Raw genomic sequence first — 16,752 nt, forward strand, 5'->3', positions numbered from 1 at the left:
GCCGAAGAAGTGTTTGTGTTGATTAACATCGCAAGTGTGATGCGCAGCTTGCGAGCCTGCCAGCTCACTACCAGTCGTTTGGCATGGATGGGAATGCCCGCACGCACGCACATACACCCTCTCTGGGACCTACGCAACAAAACAGCCAGGCGCCTTTCTATAACATCTCTTAAGCTCTTGCAGCATGGTGACGGGAAACGGCTAGTCCTCCATGCTCATGTCACTCTCACTCGAAGCTTCTTCATCCCTATTTGGCGGAAGCGAGAGCATAACATTGGTCTGCAACGGCTGGTTGCCTTCTTCTCCAAAGGAGCGCTAGGAGAGGGGACGACAGGCGTCATGAGCGAGCACGCACGCTGAGTTAAGGGCTATACGAAACCGACGCGAGATCAAACCTCGAGACGCGGCTGGCCATTGCCGCGTTGTTGAATCCAGCGACGGGCCTCCAGCAAACGCTCAGCAGAGACGCTGCCTTGTTGCTCATCCACGGCCAAGAGACGCTCATATAGTGCCGTTGCCTAGAGTTTGGATGATCCCAGGCACACATCAGGCATTGATCCAGTCCAGGCAGGTGAGAAGTGAACACTGTGAGATGCGCAAAACGGAAAAAGCCCCGAGCAAAATTGAGGCGCTGAAACGCATGGCGATCGGCCACGCACCTCTTCTGCCCGGGAAGGGAAGCGAAAGGCACACAGGTTTGCCATGGCATACAATGCATCAGCATCAGGCTCTTCCGCCAGATTGAGTACCATGCGATAGGCCTGATCGCCGCCACGAGTGAAAGCAAGGAGCGTATCAAGTGATTGGATAGCACAGGCTATGTACTTGGGCAAGAAAAACAAGTCGAAGAGAAAAACGCTGCCTAACCTTGAGCGCATTGCCGTAGAGGTGGAGTTGCTCGTACACCATGGCCAAGGCACGCCACATGCGACCATCAGAAGGCCTAGCAGAAGGGGGAACGCGAAGCATGAGCTTAGAACACGGGCGTCAGGACTGGGTCCAGGCGGGGACAGCACCAGTCGATGGAGCATGTGAAACCTGAGGGATTGAGCGTAGCCGTAGTAGTAGGCAGCGTAGCGGGGCATGGCCAGAAGCTCATAGGTCTGCCCGAGACCATACCACGCCCGGTAATCTCGTGAATCGATTTCTAAAATATAGTAATTCCAGCCAGAGGCAGTCGTGAATGAGCGTTGAGGTGGCCCAACGAAAGGGGTGACTGAAGCAATGCCTTGAGCAAGCGTACCCAAGACCCGGCGGTAGGCGGCAATGGCAGACGTGGTTCGCTTCAGCTCGACATATTCGTGCCCAAGCAAAACCCAAGCGCCCAAGTAGCTGCGCAGGCGCCCGATAGCACGTGTCAAATTTACAGGTGACAGACTTGAGGGTGAGGCAACGGTAGATGGCGTGGAGCGTCTTGGATTAAAATGTCGGATAAAGCACGTACCGACGATTGAGCATGAGAGCACGTTGAAAAGCTTCAATGGCCTTTGGGTGTTGGCGCTTGATGCTGTAAAAGTTCCCTGTCAACCATGTGTAAGGAGAGTGTGAGGACAAGCGAGCGCAACGCGCCCCCACCGGGAAAGAAAGAGCAAACGCCAAGGGCACCTAAAATGCAGCATGTTTCGGGACGGAATCGATCGATGGTGACAACGCGCTGCGCTAGGTGGCTCAAATCGGCCGTGCGCTCCTATATCAATTCAAAAGAAAAAATAAAAGAAAAGAAAAAAAAAATATGAGAGAGCGGGGGGCGCAAAGGTTGAGAGGACGACCAGGACGAAAAGGTCGCCATTCACGGGCTGTGGGTGTAGGCTTGTCACTTACCTGGACGTAAAGCATGTTGGAATACAATTCGAGGTCATCTAGGCGATAAGGGTCATGGGCAAGAAGGGTGTCGAAAAACTCGGTGGCCTGGTCAAAGTTGCGTTGGTGGTAGTGGGCGGCTGCTAGGGCGCCAACGAGGTTGATGCTGGAGGGAAACTGATCAAAGAGTGCCTGGTAGAGCTCGATGGCCTCTTCGTGATAATGCGTGTCTTCAAATGCTTCGGCTTTGAAGTGTGTGAGGATAAGGGCAGGTATCTCAGCGCCCTCTAAGGCCTGCGAAGGAAAGTTGAGGTGAGCTTTGCAAGGAAGACGTGTGTGTGTGTGTGTGTGTGTGTGTGTGTGTGTGTGTGTGTGTGTGTGGTGTTGAAGATGTGCGAATCATTGTTTTGGGAGCAGACCTGCAAATGGCGATCAATGTCTTCCATTTCCACGCAGATCCGCGCCAACTCTTCCCAATTGTTCCAGAACCAAGGGTTGGCTTGTGCACCGTTGAGAAAGGCAGCTTTGGCTGCGCGTCGATTTCCCTGTGGTTGGTCGCGGCAAGGGTCAAGGACGAGGTGATGTTGAGAGCATTCTTCAACATTGCGTCGGGTAAGAGTGCAGGTGTCCGTGTAGAACCAGCTGCGCTTATAATCAGATGCGATCAAGATACGAACCGATTCTCGATGAACCAGGCCGAGCAAGTAATACAGATAGCTGTCCAGCTCCTGCTGTTGCTGCCTAAGATGGTTAAAAAAAAAAAAAAAAAAAAGGCAGAAACGATGAGCGAGGGACGGGACCGGGCAAGGGGGCAGTGTTTGTACCTCTGCATGAGTTTTTGTTCGAGGGCCTCGAGATTTGGATTGGTGGTGGGGGTGGCTGCTGCATCAAGGAGTAAGTTGATGACATGTGAGCGTTCAAGGAAGTGAAGATTAACAAAGAGAGCCCGAGAGCAGACGCCGGAGGTGATCACCCGGGGCGTACCAAAGAGATCAGGCTGGGTCTGCTCCTTGGTCTGTTCACCGGCAAGAAATGCAGCATAGCAACGCAGGAAGAAGGGCAGATTGGAAGTGGTATTTTTGAGGCAGTCTTCGCAGCGTTTGTACTCGCGTGCATCAAAGTGGCTTTTGGCTAAAAAGTAGGGAGCCACTTCGGCGGGCTGAAGATATTGACCGAGATCCATGACAGGGGCGACCACACGAGTAGTGTTACCCGCCATCTGAGCCTCAGCCTCTGTGGCGTACGATGCATCCAGCTCTAGAAACAATCCCTTGGCCAGATCAGCCGCCCTAGATGTGTGACAGGATGGAGAAGAGAGCGGCCAGCCATGTCATTCATGCATGAAACAAGTTTGGCAACAAGGCGTTGACCGCCTGACAAGACGTGCCAGTCCCAGAGAGAGGGTCGTACCAGTTGGATGCCTTTGTTAGGGAGCGCAAAGAGGCTTGCCAAGACTGTTCAATGAGGATGCCGTGCAGCACGGCCGGAGCCGGGGTGGGCGTGTCGACATCCGCCATGGTCAAGGGCTCAGCGGCTCGGCGCGCGCTTCACTGGTAACGACACCCGGCGCCAACGAGTCCGAACAAGACCAGCACCTTAATGCGAGCACTCGACAAACACACCCTTTATCTATGTCTTCCTCCCGTCGCTGCCCTTGAACCACAGGCCGTACGCGTACATCAACCCCAATCGTCCGTCACCAGACTGCTGCGCCCCCCAGAGTTCGCCGCGACCAAAATTTTGGGAAAAAAAAAAAAAAATCTCTCTCTCTCTCTCTCTCTCTCTGTTTGAAAAACATGGCAAAATTTCGGGTTGTGTGAGTTATTAGTATTTAACATAATGTTTGAAAGGCAAAAGCCGTTGTTGGCGTTGGATGGTTGGCTCGAAATACTTTTTAGCGTCGACTCTTGTCAGATGATGTTGTCAGATAGATCAAACCGGACAGGATTGGTTTTCACATTAATGAAGTCATCTATGAAACAGATGCAGATAATATTATATATCATTAACCAAATAACGTTATATACGTCAAGGTTAATGCAGATATATGACAAGATCATGTAGAAGGCCTGATTGCCCCGTGCCGATGAGTTGTTGTGGGGGCGGCGGAGGGGTTGTCTGTTGCAGTTGGCGCGGACCATCGGTGCAACCTCAAACGGCACACGGAGCGCGGGCGTGGGACTGCATGTGCGTGGTGGGGTGACATGGTGTGAATGGTGCGCAGCTTGGCGTGAAGGGCAGAATGGCAGCTCATCCCTCTCAATCACACTCCGCTCTCCTTTCTCTCGAGCGTGTCGCAGCGCCATTCTTTTTGGGGCCCCTTCACACCACACCTGTGCTGCGACGAAGCCGTGGGCGCTCTTGCTGATACGTGTGGTGGTTGGGCGTGTTGCGTGTGTGGCGCTTCGAGACGTGGTCTGGGCAACGGTAAGTCAGTAGGACTGTGCGTTGCGGTTGCTGTTGGGGCTGGGTGCTGTGGCCATCGGCGCGCCTCTCTCTCGGTGCTTGTTTGTTCTTGCTATTGTGCGAGTGTGACGTTTGCCTGCCGCGTCGGTGAGGAAGCGTCCACCCGCTTGCTTGACCTGCCGATGAGACCCGGCACCGTGGTTCAGCATTTCTTCTGGCAGTGTGGATACAGCACGTCCACGGAGGGGCTCACAGGTCTGCCTTACTCTCGTATCTTGTGTCTGTGCGTCGTAAGACCCTGCAGGCGCAAATTGCAAACCATCGGCACCATCACCATCACCATCACCATGCCGGTGTCGGGAGCGTTCTTTGTGGCGACGCTTGCTGTTCTTGCTGCCGCGGTGGCAGGTACGTAAACCGGCGGCGACCATGCACCGGCCATCAACTTTGAGGCTTGATGCGGGTGGTGTCTTTGTCCAGGCGTGCGCCTGACTCCTGAAAGCCAGTTGATCGGGGTGATGGCGTGTGGAAATGCCACCAACTCGTCCGACGACACCATCAGCGCCTATCCCCCAGGCCAGTGCCTTCCATTGGAGGCCGGGCAAATGTACCTGCGTTCCTCAGTCGACAACCAGGTGGTTCACATGCTTGTCAAGTTGCCTCGTCCTCTCGAGTCGCTCTCTCCTGCCCCCTATCTCCCCCCCTCCCCCCCTCCCTTTCATTTATATACTCGATTCAAGGATTGCTCATTGCTCTGCTTCTCTTTTCGTTGTTCTTTTTTCGTGTTGTGCACGCACACACATTTGCGGCGTGTGCTTGCCGGGGTGGATTGGCCAGATTATATCGCGTCGCTTTACAACAGGTGTCAACTGCAGTGGCAACGTAGGTGTTTTTCGTCGCTGTCGCCTGTGCTCGCTGACCGACCCCAATTGGCTGGGCTTCAAAGCTTACCCTATTTTTCCACATCATGGGCTCCTTGAAGTTTGTTGACACCAACTACACAACGGGCCAGTGTAGTGCAGGGGTCCAATTGGACGTGCTGACTGGCGCTCCAGCCCACACCGTGGCCTATGGTATCTACTATGCAACCACAGCCTGTGATGCAAACTACACGTTTGGCTACCAGTTTTTGCAGAACATATGCCGGCCCTGGGGCCATCGCTTCTGGACCTACGAGTATGACCGAGGGAAGGGCATCCGCCAGCTCTGGGGTTTTAAAACTGCCGACTGCTCTGACCTCGAGCACGCCGTGGCCGTGCAAACCTGGTGGCCTTACACCTGCTATGTCCACAAGACACCCAGCTACCTAATCACACGGCAGTTCTTCGTCGGCATCCCCAGCATGGCCAACTCGAATTGAGTTGGCCAAGACGACAGGGGGTGGAGCAGGGGTCGAGAGCAGGTTGGACCGAGGGCCTTGGAACTCCACGGACGTCAACCGGTTGTACATAGAATCGCTCGTCGCACCAAGCGGCCCCGGCAGCACTACCTGGCGGAGCACCGACGGCAGATGGGGCGCCTCCACCCGACCTTTGACATAACATGGCATTCTTCTCGGAGTTTGTCAGACGGAAGCTACAATGTCTGACAATATAATCGACGCCCTGAATATTCAGATTCAATAAATGATCGAAAATGACCTCGTGTTGGATCTTATCGATCACAATTGTCAAACTTGTCATGCACTGGCCACGTGTGGCTGGCTTCTGCTTCCCCCACCACCGCGTCTCTGAACTGGCTTCAACTTTACACGTTCAACCCCGTGGTTCGTTTGCCCATCAGCACCGCACCTCTCAGCACCCGCCTCAATACCTTGAACATATTGGTTTGCTCATGGCATCACTGGCATTTTTCGACGGGTGTGTTGGGCCTTGAACTGTACGGCCCCAACGCCGGCGCGGCGGTGCGTGGTTGAGCCCTGCCACCCCGCACCGCATCCATTCAGGTATGTTAAGTGCGCTCGGAGCGCTGAGCCTTGTTCTGCTGTCTCTTGTCGTTGTTTCTCTGCCATATCGAGCAAACAACCGGATCCCATCTATTTCCTATGTGGGGTGCGCATTCCTCTGCTCGAAGACCGATGCTCGTAGTTTTCCTCGGCATCTTGTTCCTCCCCCGTGTGCTACGGTGTGCGGGGGAGGCGTGGTGTCGTGATTTGAAGCGGGCGTAAACCTTGTTCCTTGGCGCGAAAATGGCTCACAAAAGTCACTTTTCTACTTGCCTCAAATACATCAGAAGAACCAAATAGCGTTGGCCATCGACCTTGCACAATGAGTTCATCAGCACCAGAACTTTTTCAGCTACTGAGTAGTTATGAAGCTGATGCTGCTCAAGCCGAGGCGCTCTTTTCCCGTGGTAAGCTTGTGTGGGAAATGATTCTATCAGTGAATTTTTTGACGTTTTTTTAATGTACGGGCTATGAAAAAGCACGTGCTTTTTATAACCATTGGGCAACCTATCTGAGCCTTGGTGTCGCAATCACCATCGTTTCGTTCCCGTTGCCAAGATTAAATCGGGCCGATGCTCGTTGGTTTGGGGACCGTTCTTTTCCGGGATTACTGCCAGCGCGGTAATCCATGGAGGAACGCAAACCGCCAACATTATGGGCGCGGTACCGGGGGACTGAACATCCCTTGTAACCGTTAAAACCAATGTCAAATAGCATTTATGCCATGACCTGATGTTGACCTGGCGTGTTGCAAATTTCCTTTTCCTCTTTTTTCTTCAATGCTTGGAGTATTTTGGCTTGCAAAAGCTTGGCATACATTCACTTATTGTTGATCTTGACCACATAGGCGCTCCCCTGGTTCAGCGAGAGGCCGCAACAAACGAGCTGATTCAGGGCATCCAAGACCGCTGCGTCATTGCTGCCCACAATGCTACCAAAATAGCCATGTGCTTTGGCTCAGACCCTATTCGCCTGGATGCCGCGCGTGCCTGCATCGAGTCGCTCCAGGGCTCCGTGCTCGATTTGGGGAATCATACTTTGAAGCTTTCGCCACTCTATGGCAAATGCCTCTCAGAAGACGTGCTCGGTCGTGTGCGGCGTATCCTTATTGCCAATCATGAATTGGCCGTCAGTCTTGTGGAAGGCCGGGGCGAGGCTGGTGCACCCACTTACACGCAAGGCGTAGCCAAAATTGTGCAAGCGGCAGAGCACGTGAGTGCAGCCCCTTGGAGTTTGATGGCTGCCCTACAACTCCGTGTTGCCGAGCGTGAGGCTCTTGTCTTGGACGCATGTGAAGAGTTTGCCGAGGGTATTGCTGATGCTGAGGACAATCTGGAGGACGATGACGCCGGACAGAATGACTTGCCTGATGCCGACGACTTGATGGGCAATATGCCGACGTTTGGCGCGGAGGAGCTTCCCTTGGCTAAGGCAGCTCTCGGACTCCTCAGAGCTGTACACAAAGCTTTCCACAAGATTCGCATTGATATCGGACGTTGGGATGAGGCCGCTTCTCTGCCCGTTGAAAAGAACTTGCTCGACGGCGTCATGGATGTTCAATCGCGTGTGGATGCCTTTGTTGAGGAGCTCTATGGTGACGACATGGCCAATGTCGGCGAACTTGCCAAATCTCTTACATCTGCCGTTTTTGGTCTCTTACGCGAGCCTTCGGACATGGCTGCTGGTGAGCCTTTGCCCGACTTGAGCAGCCTCAGTCTCGAAGGAGCCCCACCCTCGCTGGCTGACGACTGGCGTTTGTTCTTTCGTCACGCCTTGCGCCACAACTTGCAAAAGTTGTTGGCCTTGGTTGATACTGTGGGTCACTAATTTTTTTTTTTTTTCTTGTGTGTGTGTGTGTGTGTGTATTGGCGCTGAGCGCCCCATCACCACCCAAGTCGTGATGTACACATGATTCCCTGCGGCTCGAGCCCAGGTTGAGTCGTTGATCTTGTTTTTATTATTCACATTGTTATCCCAACCCTTGGAAATGAGAGGTCACGTGCTGTGCACGATACACTGAATCGATTCTTAGCTTTGTCATTGAAGTTTTTCTGATGCACGCTGAAGAGAAATAGTGCAATAAATATTGTCCTCATTGCACATTTGGCGACTAAGTGACAAGAAGAAAAAATAATTGTTAACATCCGCATGTACAGAGTGCTCCTATCCTACAAGTGCTACACCTCTATTTCTCTCAGCAGATCTCCGTCTGACGCAACGTCTGCCAAAACCTGGGAGATATTGTCGCAACCATCAGTCAACAACAGTACACGATACATTCGCGCATTTGACTGAAGTGCAAAAGATACACACCTCTCCATATGTGCCCTCGTTGAGTAACATGACTTGAGCACGCAACTTGGCTTCGGCTTCAGCAAAGGTAGGTCGATGTTCCGAAGCCACTTGCGCACAGTTGAGCGCGGTGCGTAATAGCAGATCGGGACAACCCGCTGCATATTGCTCCACAAACCGCCCCTCATCGACCTACAGATGTTTGAGGGTTGCGAACATGTGCAGGCACAACCGCTGAGCGACTACACACACACACACACACCACCACCACCACCACCTCCACCACATTGTGGCCCCGCATACGTAGCCATCCCGGAACCAAGCCTCGCTCATCGCAAACTGACCCCAAAGGCGTTGGTGCGCGGCATGTGGTCGGGGTCCGCCGAGACGCGCGAGATCAGCTCGGCGAGAACGATTCCAAAGCTGAAAACGTCAGCCGCAAGACCATACTTGCCCTTCATGACCTCGGGGGCCATCCAGAACGGCGAGCCGACAATTGACTACAGTCCAGTCGTCAGTGAACTGGGTGCAAGTGCACACTGCCACTCGAAATCATACAATGGCTGACAACCAACGCGACCGCGGCACCGACGCACCATGGAGATTTTATCATCACTTGCGGCTCTGGGGGCCGGGGCTGCTTTCAAGGGTGATGAGGCCCGGGGCACAGACGTCGAGGACGCTGGCAAAGCAGATGCCCGACGTGGTGCAGCCGCAACTGCTGCGCTGAATCTAGAAGGACCGAGTTGTCAGAAACACGCTCTGCTGCGCACCACGCCCAACACGCTCGCAAAAGAAGGATAAGACCTACCGTTCACGAAAAAGAGACAGCTCGTGGCTTGAGTAACGCCGGGTTCCCGTCTTGCGCATGAGGAAAGGTGAACGGCCCGACACCTCGACCATTCCTAAAGGCGTCGCAAGCCATCATCAGCATGAAAACCCAGGCCCTATGACCATAAAGGCGCACGGGGCGCCGCATGAAGGCGACCGCTTGTTCGGTGTCGGTCGCCACCATACACACCAGGCATGGTGCGAGCGAGGCCAAAGTCAACAATAACGGCAGTGCAGTCCTCGGCTCGAATCATGATGTTCTCCGGCTGATCGGCATCAAAACGGCATGAGGCTAGCCGAGGCATCAACAGAAGAGCCAGCGAGGCGCGGCGCACCTTAAGATCGCGATGGATGATATTGCGTGCGTGGATGTACGCGCCTCCACTTGCAATCTCAACGGCAAGCTTACAGCGAAGGTGCCAAGACATCGGGCGCTCAAGGTCCAAGACCCAATCTTGCAGCGTGCCACCCGACACAAACTCGGTGACCAAGAAGAGCTGGCGGGCTTTACAAAAGATACCTAAAGACATTAAAGTGTGCCAGCTTAGTCACAGTTTCACACGTGTGCAGCTGGTACAAAACAGTGGGCCGCTGCCTGGGGCTCTTGTGGCCCAAGACACGAACCAATATACTCGAGGATGTGAGGGTGTCCCAGAGTTTTGAGAAGCTTCATTTCACGGATAAAGGCCTCGCGGTCATCATGCGAGCGCTTGAGCTCCTTGAGGACGATGGGGCGGTCTGAACTAATGTGACGCGCCTTGTATACTCGACCGTAAAACCCTGTCAAAATACCATGTCCCCACCATGAGGGATGACAAGGGGCAACGGAAAGCGTGTCAAGAATAACGAGATGTGCAAAGGGTGGCCAAAGATGTACCTTCGCCAATGACGCCAAGCCACTCGATGTCGTCCAGGCGCAAGTGGCGCGAAGCAATGGTCAGGTCAGCCTCGGCCGCACCGGCTGCTTCACCTGATGAAGAGCGTGAAGGAGGAAGCCGGATAGGGCAGAGCGACTGTGAGGCTAGCACGAAAAGATTTGGACGTCGGGTTTGGGCACATCGACACGCACGAGCTTGGTTGATTCCACGGGTGAGGCACAGAGGCCAAGAGTGGCGGAGCTCGCTGCGCGCGTCGACGATGCGCAGACGCGCAAAGCGGGAGGTCATGAGCGGAGCCACCAGCATGCCGTTGGCGTCATCGCTGACAAGAGAGACAATGCGGGAGGCGCGTTTGGACAGCAGGGGATCAAGATCCTCTTCCGGGGCCACGACCAGGGCCGGGCCGACATCGGTGTGAATGTAGTTGGGCATGGAGGCATTGTCCCGGAGCATCCGATTGGGGGATGGTGGGGGCTCATCCGCAGCGTGGCTCATGGTACGTGAGAATGGACGGCCTGGGCTCAAAACGCTGCTCATGGATGCCACGCTCACGGGTCGTGAGTGTGAAAGACTGATGGGCCGCGAATGCGACAGGCTGGGCGGCCGCGACTGGACTGAGGAATGACTGAAGCGGGCGTTGCTAGCTGGTCTTAGAATGGAACTAGGAGCCGAGTCGGAGGCGAAGGGCGGGTTTGTTTCAGCCAAATCGCTGGCCCCACGAACTCGGCGCGGCAAGCCTTTGGGGTGGCGCTGCGGTGGATTTCCGCTAGAGTGGCTGGGCGCCACAGCATGCTCGGGGATGGAGGCGATGGAGCTGCGCTGCGAAATGGAGTGTGGGGGGCTGAGCGCGCGCACACTGGTGCCCGTGCCGCAGCGACCCATGCCCGCGAGCGTTGTGGGGCCTGTCGCGGGGCTCGTGCTCGCACTACCATCAGCATGGCCGACCACGCCCGTGTCTTCAGCGTGTGGCTCGCTCTCATCCTCGCTGTCCGTGGTGCCGTGCTGGTTGAGCCACACGAATACGTCGGGAAGCGCGCCAACAGTACGCGAGCGGCCTCGTTGGGCCGTCATGAAAGATTCAGGGCTGGCTGGGCTACCCGGGCTCGATGTGCGCGGCTCAGGATGAGCGGCAGGCGTCAGCGCTGCCGAGCCTTCCGACGTGGTCCTGCTGGAGTTGCGTCGACGACGGGCCAAGGCAGAGTGATGCTTGGTATGCCCGAGCAAGGCCAAGTCACCGGGATTACCCATGATTGAGTAGGGCGCGGGTGCTTGCTCTGCTAGCGGGGCCGGCATGGCATTCAAGGGCACTGGGGTCGATCGGGCGGGAGTGACCACGCCAGGCGTGATGGACGGCTGCGAGCGAGGCGCGAGGGGATAAACCTTTGCCGGGCGTAAGGGGCTCGAGGAGCGGCCTCGCCCCACCTCAGGGCTAGACCCTGTGGCACGCGGAGCGGCCATGAAGTCACACGACTCGAACAAGCCCACCCACACTTAACCGTGTCAGTACGATGGCCGAGAAGGGAGGGCCAGACACTTGGGCTGCGTCAAGGGAGGCGCTTCCCACTGCCCATCAACTCCCAGAGCAACAGTCAAAGGGCCCCACCGCAGACATCGCCCGTTTCTAACCACCTATCACAGAACCAGCCGCCCTATCACCGCACACAACAGCAAGAGCCGACTGCCGCTGCCGTTTCCTCTTGCGTTGCGTACTGATGTTCTTGCTGCTGTTGCTGTTGCTGTCGTTGTGTGAAAGAAAAAAAGAAAGTGTGTGACAGTTTTTTTTTTTTTTTTTTGTTTCTTTGTTTTTTTTTCGGTGGTGGTGTGATGTGCAACGTAGTGCTTCTTCGGGGTTTGTGTTTTGTGGCGGCTTGGAGATGGTGTCCAAGTTGATGGGACTGCGCAGCATGCACTGTGAGGTTAAAGCAGAGAAGCATAAGAGACAAAGGGTCAGAATCGAATTGAAACGTTGAGGTCTCGCAGCACTTGGTGGCTGTGGCTTGCCAAAACCGGGCTCGACAGGCGTAAAATATCGATTGGGGTTGTGGCCACTAGTTTAAATCTTCCTCCGCCACACACTGTCGGAAAGCACACAGACAGACATACAAACAAGCGTGCGCACACACATCAATGAGCACGTGTGTTGTTGAAACGTCGCGAGGTTTAAAGATATGCCGCACCAGAAATTCGACGTAAATGTTGTCATGCTCTTCGGGCACAATTTGAAATTGCAGCGAGAGCGTGCCCTCCTCATTGATGCGCAGCTGGACATGGATTACACGCCGTCAGGGCAATGGTGAATGAAGTGGTTCGCGCGACGAGGAGGAGGAGAACGTGTCTTTAGACGAATGAACGCACCATCGTTTTGTTGGATTCCTCCAAAATCTTTTGTGTAAACTTGATGGAACGTGCGCGGTACCTGCCATTCAGTCGTTGCGGCATGAGAGGCGATAGCACAAGCAGCTCAGAAATGCATTTGTGTGCGAGCAGTCTGACCGAGCGCGGACGGTTTGTTCGCAGCGAAAGTCCTCGATCACGTTGGATTGGCTGGGGCAAACCACCTGTTCAAGTAGAGACAGCGCGACAGCAACTTTTGTTGAGAGAATGGCTTGGCATGCAAGAACAACAGACGATAGGCGCTTACCTCCGTGTGGCCAGCGTCGCCCGAGGTTGTGATTTTGAAATTGGGTGCGTCGTTGGACACGAGAAACTCAATAAATTGGCTGGATGCGTCCAGCTCCTGAAAAACGCTCTTGAACCAACCACTCTACGAGACGCCAAGCCTGATCAGAGGTCGGTGTGCGCGAGATGAAGCAAGGGGCCACGGGTCCCGAGGACCAGGATCGAAGGCGCAGGCCCTTACCTGCATGGTAATGCACGTGGGTGAATTGATTTCAACAGTCAGCAAGTCAAACTCAGTGAGCTCCAGCGTCTTGATGGCACAATCGGTCACAACGCCTTCTTCCTCCAAACTGCACGCAAAAGCAGGACCCAGGGTCAAGGCGGCAAACCCAAAACCAGAGCCCGAGCCGGCTGCAGAGCAAGTTGCTACAGCGGAAAAGGGGTATTAAGTAGAGGTGCGGCAAGAGACGAGCAGGCTGCCGGCACCCACATGACAGTCAGAGGATGGCCATAGCCTCGATAGGCAAAGCGCATGGTAACGTTGTCTCCGGCTCCAAACACAGACAGGCAATTGAGAAGACTCTCGAGGTCAACACGGAACTCGAGATCCTCCTGCTCGGCACTGTCCTCTGAACACCGAAGCCTGATGATCGAGGGAGCACGTGGCATTGTTCAAGGCGGTGTCCGGCTGAACAGGGGACTGACAGGTCGCTGGAGCACGCACCGATATTCCACAAAGTTGATGCAGGGAAAGTAGGCGCGGGCTTGAATGACGCCGCTGCGATCAACGGCCAGTTTGAGCCCGTTGCGATCCACGCCAAAGCGGGACTGCTCCCCAAAGTTGATGGCCCGGATCGTTTGAACTGGCAACAACAGCCAGAGTGCATTCAAGATAAAGTCAGATCTCAAAGCAGGCCGAGGCCAGTGGGCAGCCTTGGACTTGGTGGGCAGGCTCAACGTACTAAAGGAACGAATGTTGCGGGTCTTGGCCACAAAGGCATAGTCGGCCTGGCTTTCAAGCGTCTGCGAAATGCTTGCCATCTCGCCAGCTCGGCCCTCAAGACGGGGCTGGAACCGGATAAACAACCTCCCTACTCCCGCGCCCGCGCCAATACTCGCCCAACCCCTGCCACCAGCACTGCCCCTGCCACAAGCCGCCGAGGTCGCTCCTCCGCCGGCACAAGTGTCATGCGAATAATAAAAAATAAAAAATGAGAAAAAATAACGGCACACAACTGTGCGATGCTTGAAAACAAGTCTGAACAAGTTTTGATTTTTTTGTTCGTTTGTGTTTTTTCTTTTGGTCTGTTCATTGTTGGAAATGATTCAAATACAGGAAACGAGGGGGTTGAGAGATATGCGCCAGGGCAATGCATGGCTGACTGGCTTTGCAAAAAGGCAGAAACACGCACACACACACACACACACACACACACACACACACACACACACACACACACACACACACACACACACACACACACACATACACACATACACACATAGATGGTGAACGAGATGGCAGCGGGAGATGACCAGATGGGGCGCGACCAGCGCGAGGGCCCGTTGGCCAAATGCGAGGGACGGACTCGGATGCTTTTACAGGCCGTAGTCATCGCTTGAGAGGTAGAATACTGTGTGGCAAGGTGGTAGACCCGGTGAGGTGGATGGGGAGAAGAACAGAAGGGATTTGTGCGGCCACGGCATGAGGACACGTACAAGCGCCTGTCGTCAAAAAGATGATGGCATTTCCCCCGCACACCAAGCAGGCGGCACCCAAAGCAATCTGCCAAAACATGTTGTTGATAATGGCGAAAGGACATGCAATGTGAGTGTGGAAAGGGCGGACAATCGCCAACGGCACGAGCTCGACCACAGCTGCGCATACCGTGCCGTGATGAAAGAGGACGAGCGGGATGCCTATCGGGCAGCACGAACAACGATGCGGTGAGTGTCGGGCGTGTGGGCCTGGAGCAGAGACTGGGCGGCCTGCGCAATGTGAACACGCGGCAACAGCGCCATACCAAAGCCAGAGACGACAAAGGCGGCGGTGAAGAATTGCGCCACGTCCGTGTGCCATCTACGAGTCGCGGCATTCCACAGGCGCGCCGTCAAACTCAGGCGTGGCAACGTGGCAACGTGGTGCCGATGAGAAACAGGTCAATTCGGGTGCGAGGTGGTTAGTCATCCGTACTCTGAGCCTCCGGAGAGACTGTAGCCTCCCGATGCCCGCTTTGCGAGGAGGGTGGGGATGGGAACCAAGACGTAGGTAAAAACTATGGCCAGCCATAAAGTGCAGCAGCGTGAGTGTGGATACCACGTCACCAAGGCCCAGGAGGAGAGCTGGTACAGGGAGAGGCTCGAGGCATCTTACGGACAAACATGGGGTAGTAGTTGCTGCCAGACCAGAAGGATATCGCACACGAGAAGCGTGCATGAGCGCACGAAGCGGTTGTGCCGAAGCAAAAATGGCGGGGCAATGGCGATGCCATGAGCAAGCGACAGGCGGCGCAGAGATGCGGTGGGGTACTCGAAAGCTCAGACGCACTCATAGTCGGGCAAGGCACAGGCCAAGACCAGCATGAGGATGCCCATTGTGAAGAAGAATGATAGGCCACAGATGACTGGGACGCCAACGTTCATGATGGGGAGCGTCCGCGCAAGCACATCAAGTACAGTGAGCGGCAATGCAACCAACTGCTGGAGGTCATCAGCGAACGAGCAGAGCAGAAAAGGATCGCGTGCGCACAAGACAAGCGTCGACCATGAGTGACTTAGCCGGCACTCACCCCCCATGTTCATGGCCATGGTGACGGTGTGTGATGGAGAGACTGCCCGGTGCTCGTACGAGTCAACCCCCGAGGAGCTTGCGCGTTTGCAGCGGAGCTGATTTCAGCAGCACTGCAAAAAGCCGTCAGTGAGAAACCCCACCCGCACAACCAGCCAGCACAACGCCCAGCACAACGCCCAGCACGACGCCACACCACCGACCACGCCCCGCACCTGCAGCCAATACGCCACAGCAACTTACCAAGCCCGACGACGACGACATCCAACTACACAAGCAAACCATCCAAAATAATGTGTTCCGATACACGCTCAATCAAACTCTCTCTCTCAAACTCTCTCTCTCTCTCTCAAACTCTCTCTCTCTCAAACTCTCTCTCAAACTCTCTCTCAAACTCTCTCTCAAACTCTCTCTCAAACTCTCAAACTCTCTCTTTCTCAAACTCTCTCTCTCTCTCTCAAACTCTCTCTCAAACTCTCTCTTTCTCAAACCGACCAAACCAATTCAATCTCTCTCTCTCTCTCTCTCTCTCTCTCTCTCTCTCTCTCTCTCTCTCTCTCTCTCTCTCTCTCTCTCTCTCTCTCTCTCTCTCTCTCTCTCTCTCTCAAGCTCTCTCTCTCTCTCTCTCTCTCTCAAGCTCTCTCTCTCTCTCTCAAGCTCTCTCTCTCAAGCTCTCTCTCTCTCAAGCTCTCTCTCTCGCAAACTCTTTCGCTCTCGCAAACTCTCTCTCGCGTATTTTTTTTCTTGCCTTTGGTGTGTGGGCGGTGTTCAAGCGCGGAGATGGCGTCTTTGTGGCAGCAGTACAAGAATGTTTCGCCACGGATGCGGATTGCTTTTGGCGTTGGTAACCTTGCTCCTCGCTCCATCCAATGTTTGGCCTTTGACTTGCTTGAACAGCACCAAATCTCACCTCGAGCTGTTGTTGATGCCGCCATCCGCTCCCTAGTTGTCCCTCATGGCTTTTGCCGGATTGGGAATGTACATGGATCCCGTTGATGACCTTTTGAACCCCAAGGTCGTTCGTATTCAAAAGCACAACCCGGCCCCCGTGTCCAACGACAGCCCAAACACACCATCGTCTTGAAGCATCACACCATATCATGCTCCGCTTCAACGGCTGCTCATCCTCTTTGAGTTTTGGCCAAGCCCAAGCCCTAGCCCTAGCCCTAGCCCTAGCCCTAGCCCTAGCCCTA

At 54.7% G+C, this 16,752-nt stretch overlaps 5 protein-coding genes across 5 annotated transcripts in view; 3 read left to right on the forward strand and 2 right to left on the reverse strand.

The window, feature by feature from the left end:
* Positions 1-201: 201 nt before the first annotated feature.
* MONBRDRAFT_26870 (uncharacterized protein) lies at positions 202-3,317 on the reverse strand (the record flags this gene model as incomplete). Its single annotated transcript, XM_001747341.1, has 14 exons — positions 202-315; positions 396-518; positions 660-761; positions 868-943; positions 1,039-1,147; positions 1,244-1,332; positions 1,445-1,520; positions 1,606-1,687; positions 1,822-2,094; positions 2,220-2,345; positions 2,478-2,541; positions 2,625-2,682; positions 2,785-3,089; positions 3,211-3,317. The coding sequence occupies 14 exons, from the start codon at positions 3,315-3,317 to the stop codon at positions 202-204; spliced, it is 1,704 nt and encodes a 567-aa protein (XP_001747393.1).
* Positions 3,318-4,035: 718 nt separating this feature from the next.
* Positions 4,036-5,566, forward strand: MONBRDRAFT_33112 (uncharacterized protein; the record flags this gene model as incomplete). Its single annotated transcript, XM_001747238.1, has 5 exons — positions 4,036-4,227; positions 4,502-4,614; positions 4,687-4,841; positions 5,044-5,088; positions 5,153-5,566. The coding sequence occupies exons 2-5, from the start codon at positions 4,554-4,556 to the stop codon at positions 5,564-5,566; spliced, it is 675 nt and encodes a 224-aa protein (XP_001747290.1). The 5' UTR covers positions 4,036-4,227; positions 4,502-4,553.
* Positions 5,567-5,940: 374 nt separating this feature from the next.
* MONBRDRAFT_33113 (uncharacterized protein) lies at positions 5,941-8,099 on the forward strand. Its single transcript, XM_001747239.1, has 3 exons — positions 5,941-6,151; positions 6,439-6,558; positions 6,999-8,099. Exons 2-3 carry the CDS (start codon positions 6,474-6,476, stop codon positions 7,976-7,978), a joined length of 1,065 nt encoding a protein of 354 aa, XP_001747291.1. The 5' UTR covers positions 5,941-6,151; positions 6,439-6,473; the 3' UTR covers positions 7,979-8,099.
* A 59-nt stretch (positions 8,100-8,158) lies between these two features.
* MONBRDRAFT_37744 (uncharacterized protein) lies at positions 8,159-9,794 on the reverse strand. The gene is made up of 6 exons (XM_001747342.1): positions 9,465-9,794; positions 9,255-9,348; positions 9,040-9,175; positions 8,788-8,943; positions 8,465-8,635; positions 8,159-8,382 (listed from the first exon to the last, which is right to left on the reverse strand). The coding sequence occupies exons 1-6, from the start codon at positions 9,700-9,702 to the stop codon at positions 8,329-8,331; spliced, it is 849 nt and encodes a 282-aa protein (XP_001747394.1). The 5' UTR covers positions 9,703-9,794; the 3' UTR covers positions 8,159-8,328.
* A 6,545-nt stretch (positions 9,795-16,339) lies between these two features.
* Positions 16,340-16,752, forward strand: part of MONBRDRAFT_37745 (uncharacterized protein) — a gene marked incomplete at its 5' end in the record, with an annotated part of 5,527 nt that continues 5,114 nt past the window's right edge. The window contains one exon of the mRNA XM_001747240.1: positions 16,340-16,403. Within this exon, the coding sequence (XP_001747292.1) occupies positions 16,340-16,403 (64 nt within the window). The remainder of the gene's footprint in view (positions 16,404-16,752) is intronic.

This window comes from Monosiga brevicollis, genomic scaffold (assembly GCF_000002865.3).
Source record: "Monosiga brevicollis MX1 MONBRscaffold_16 genomic scaffold, whole genome shotgun sequence".
Classification (NCBI taxonomy): Eukaryota; class Choanoflagellata; order Craspedida; family Salpingoecidae; genus Monosiga; species Monosiga brevicollis.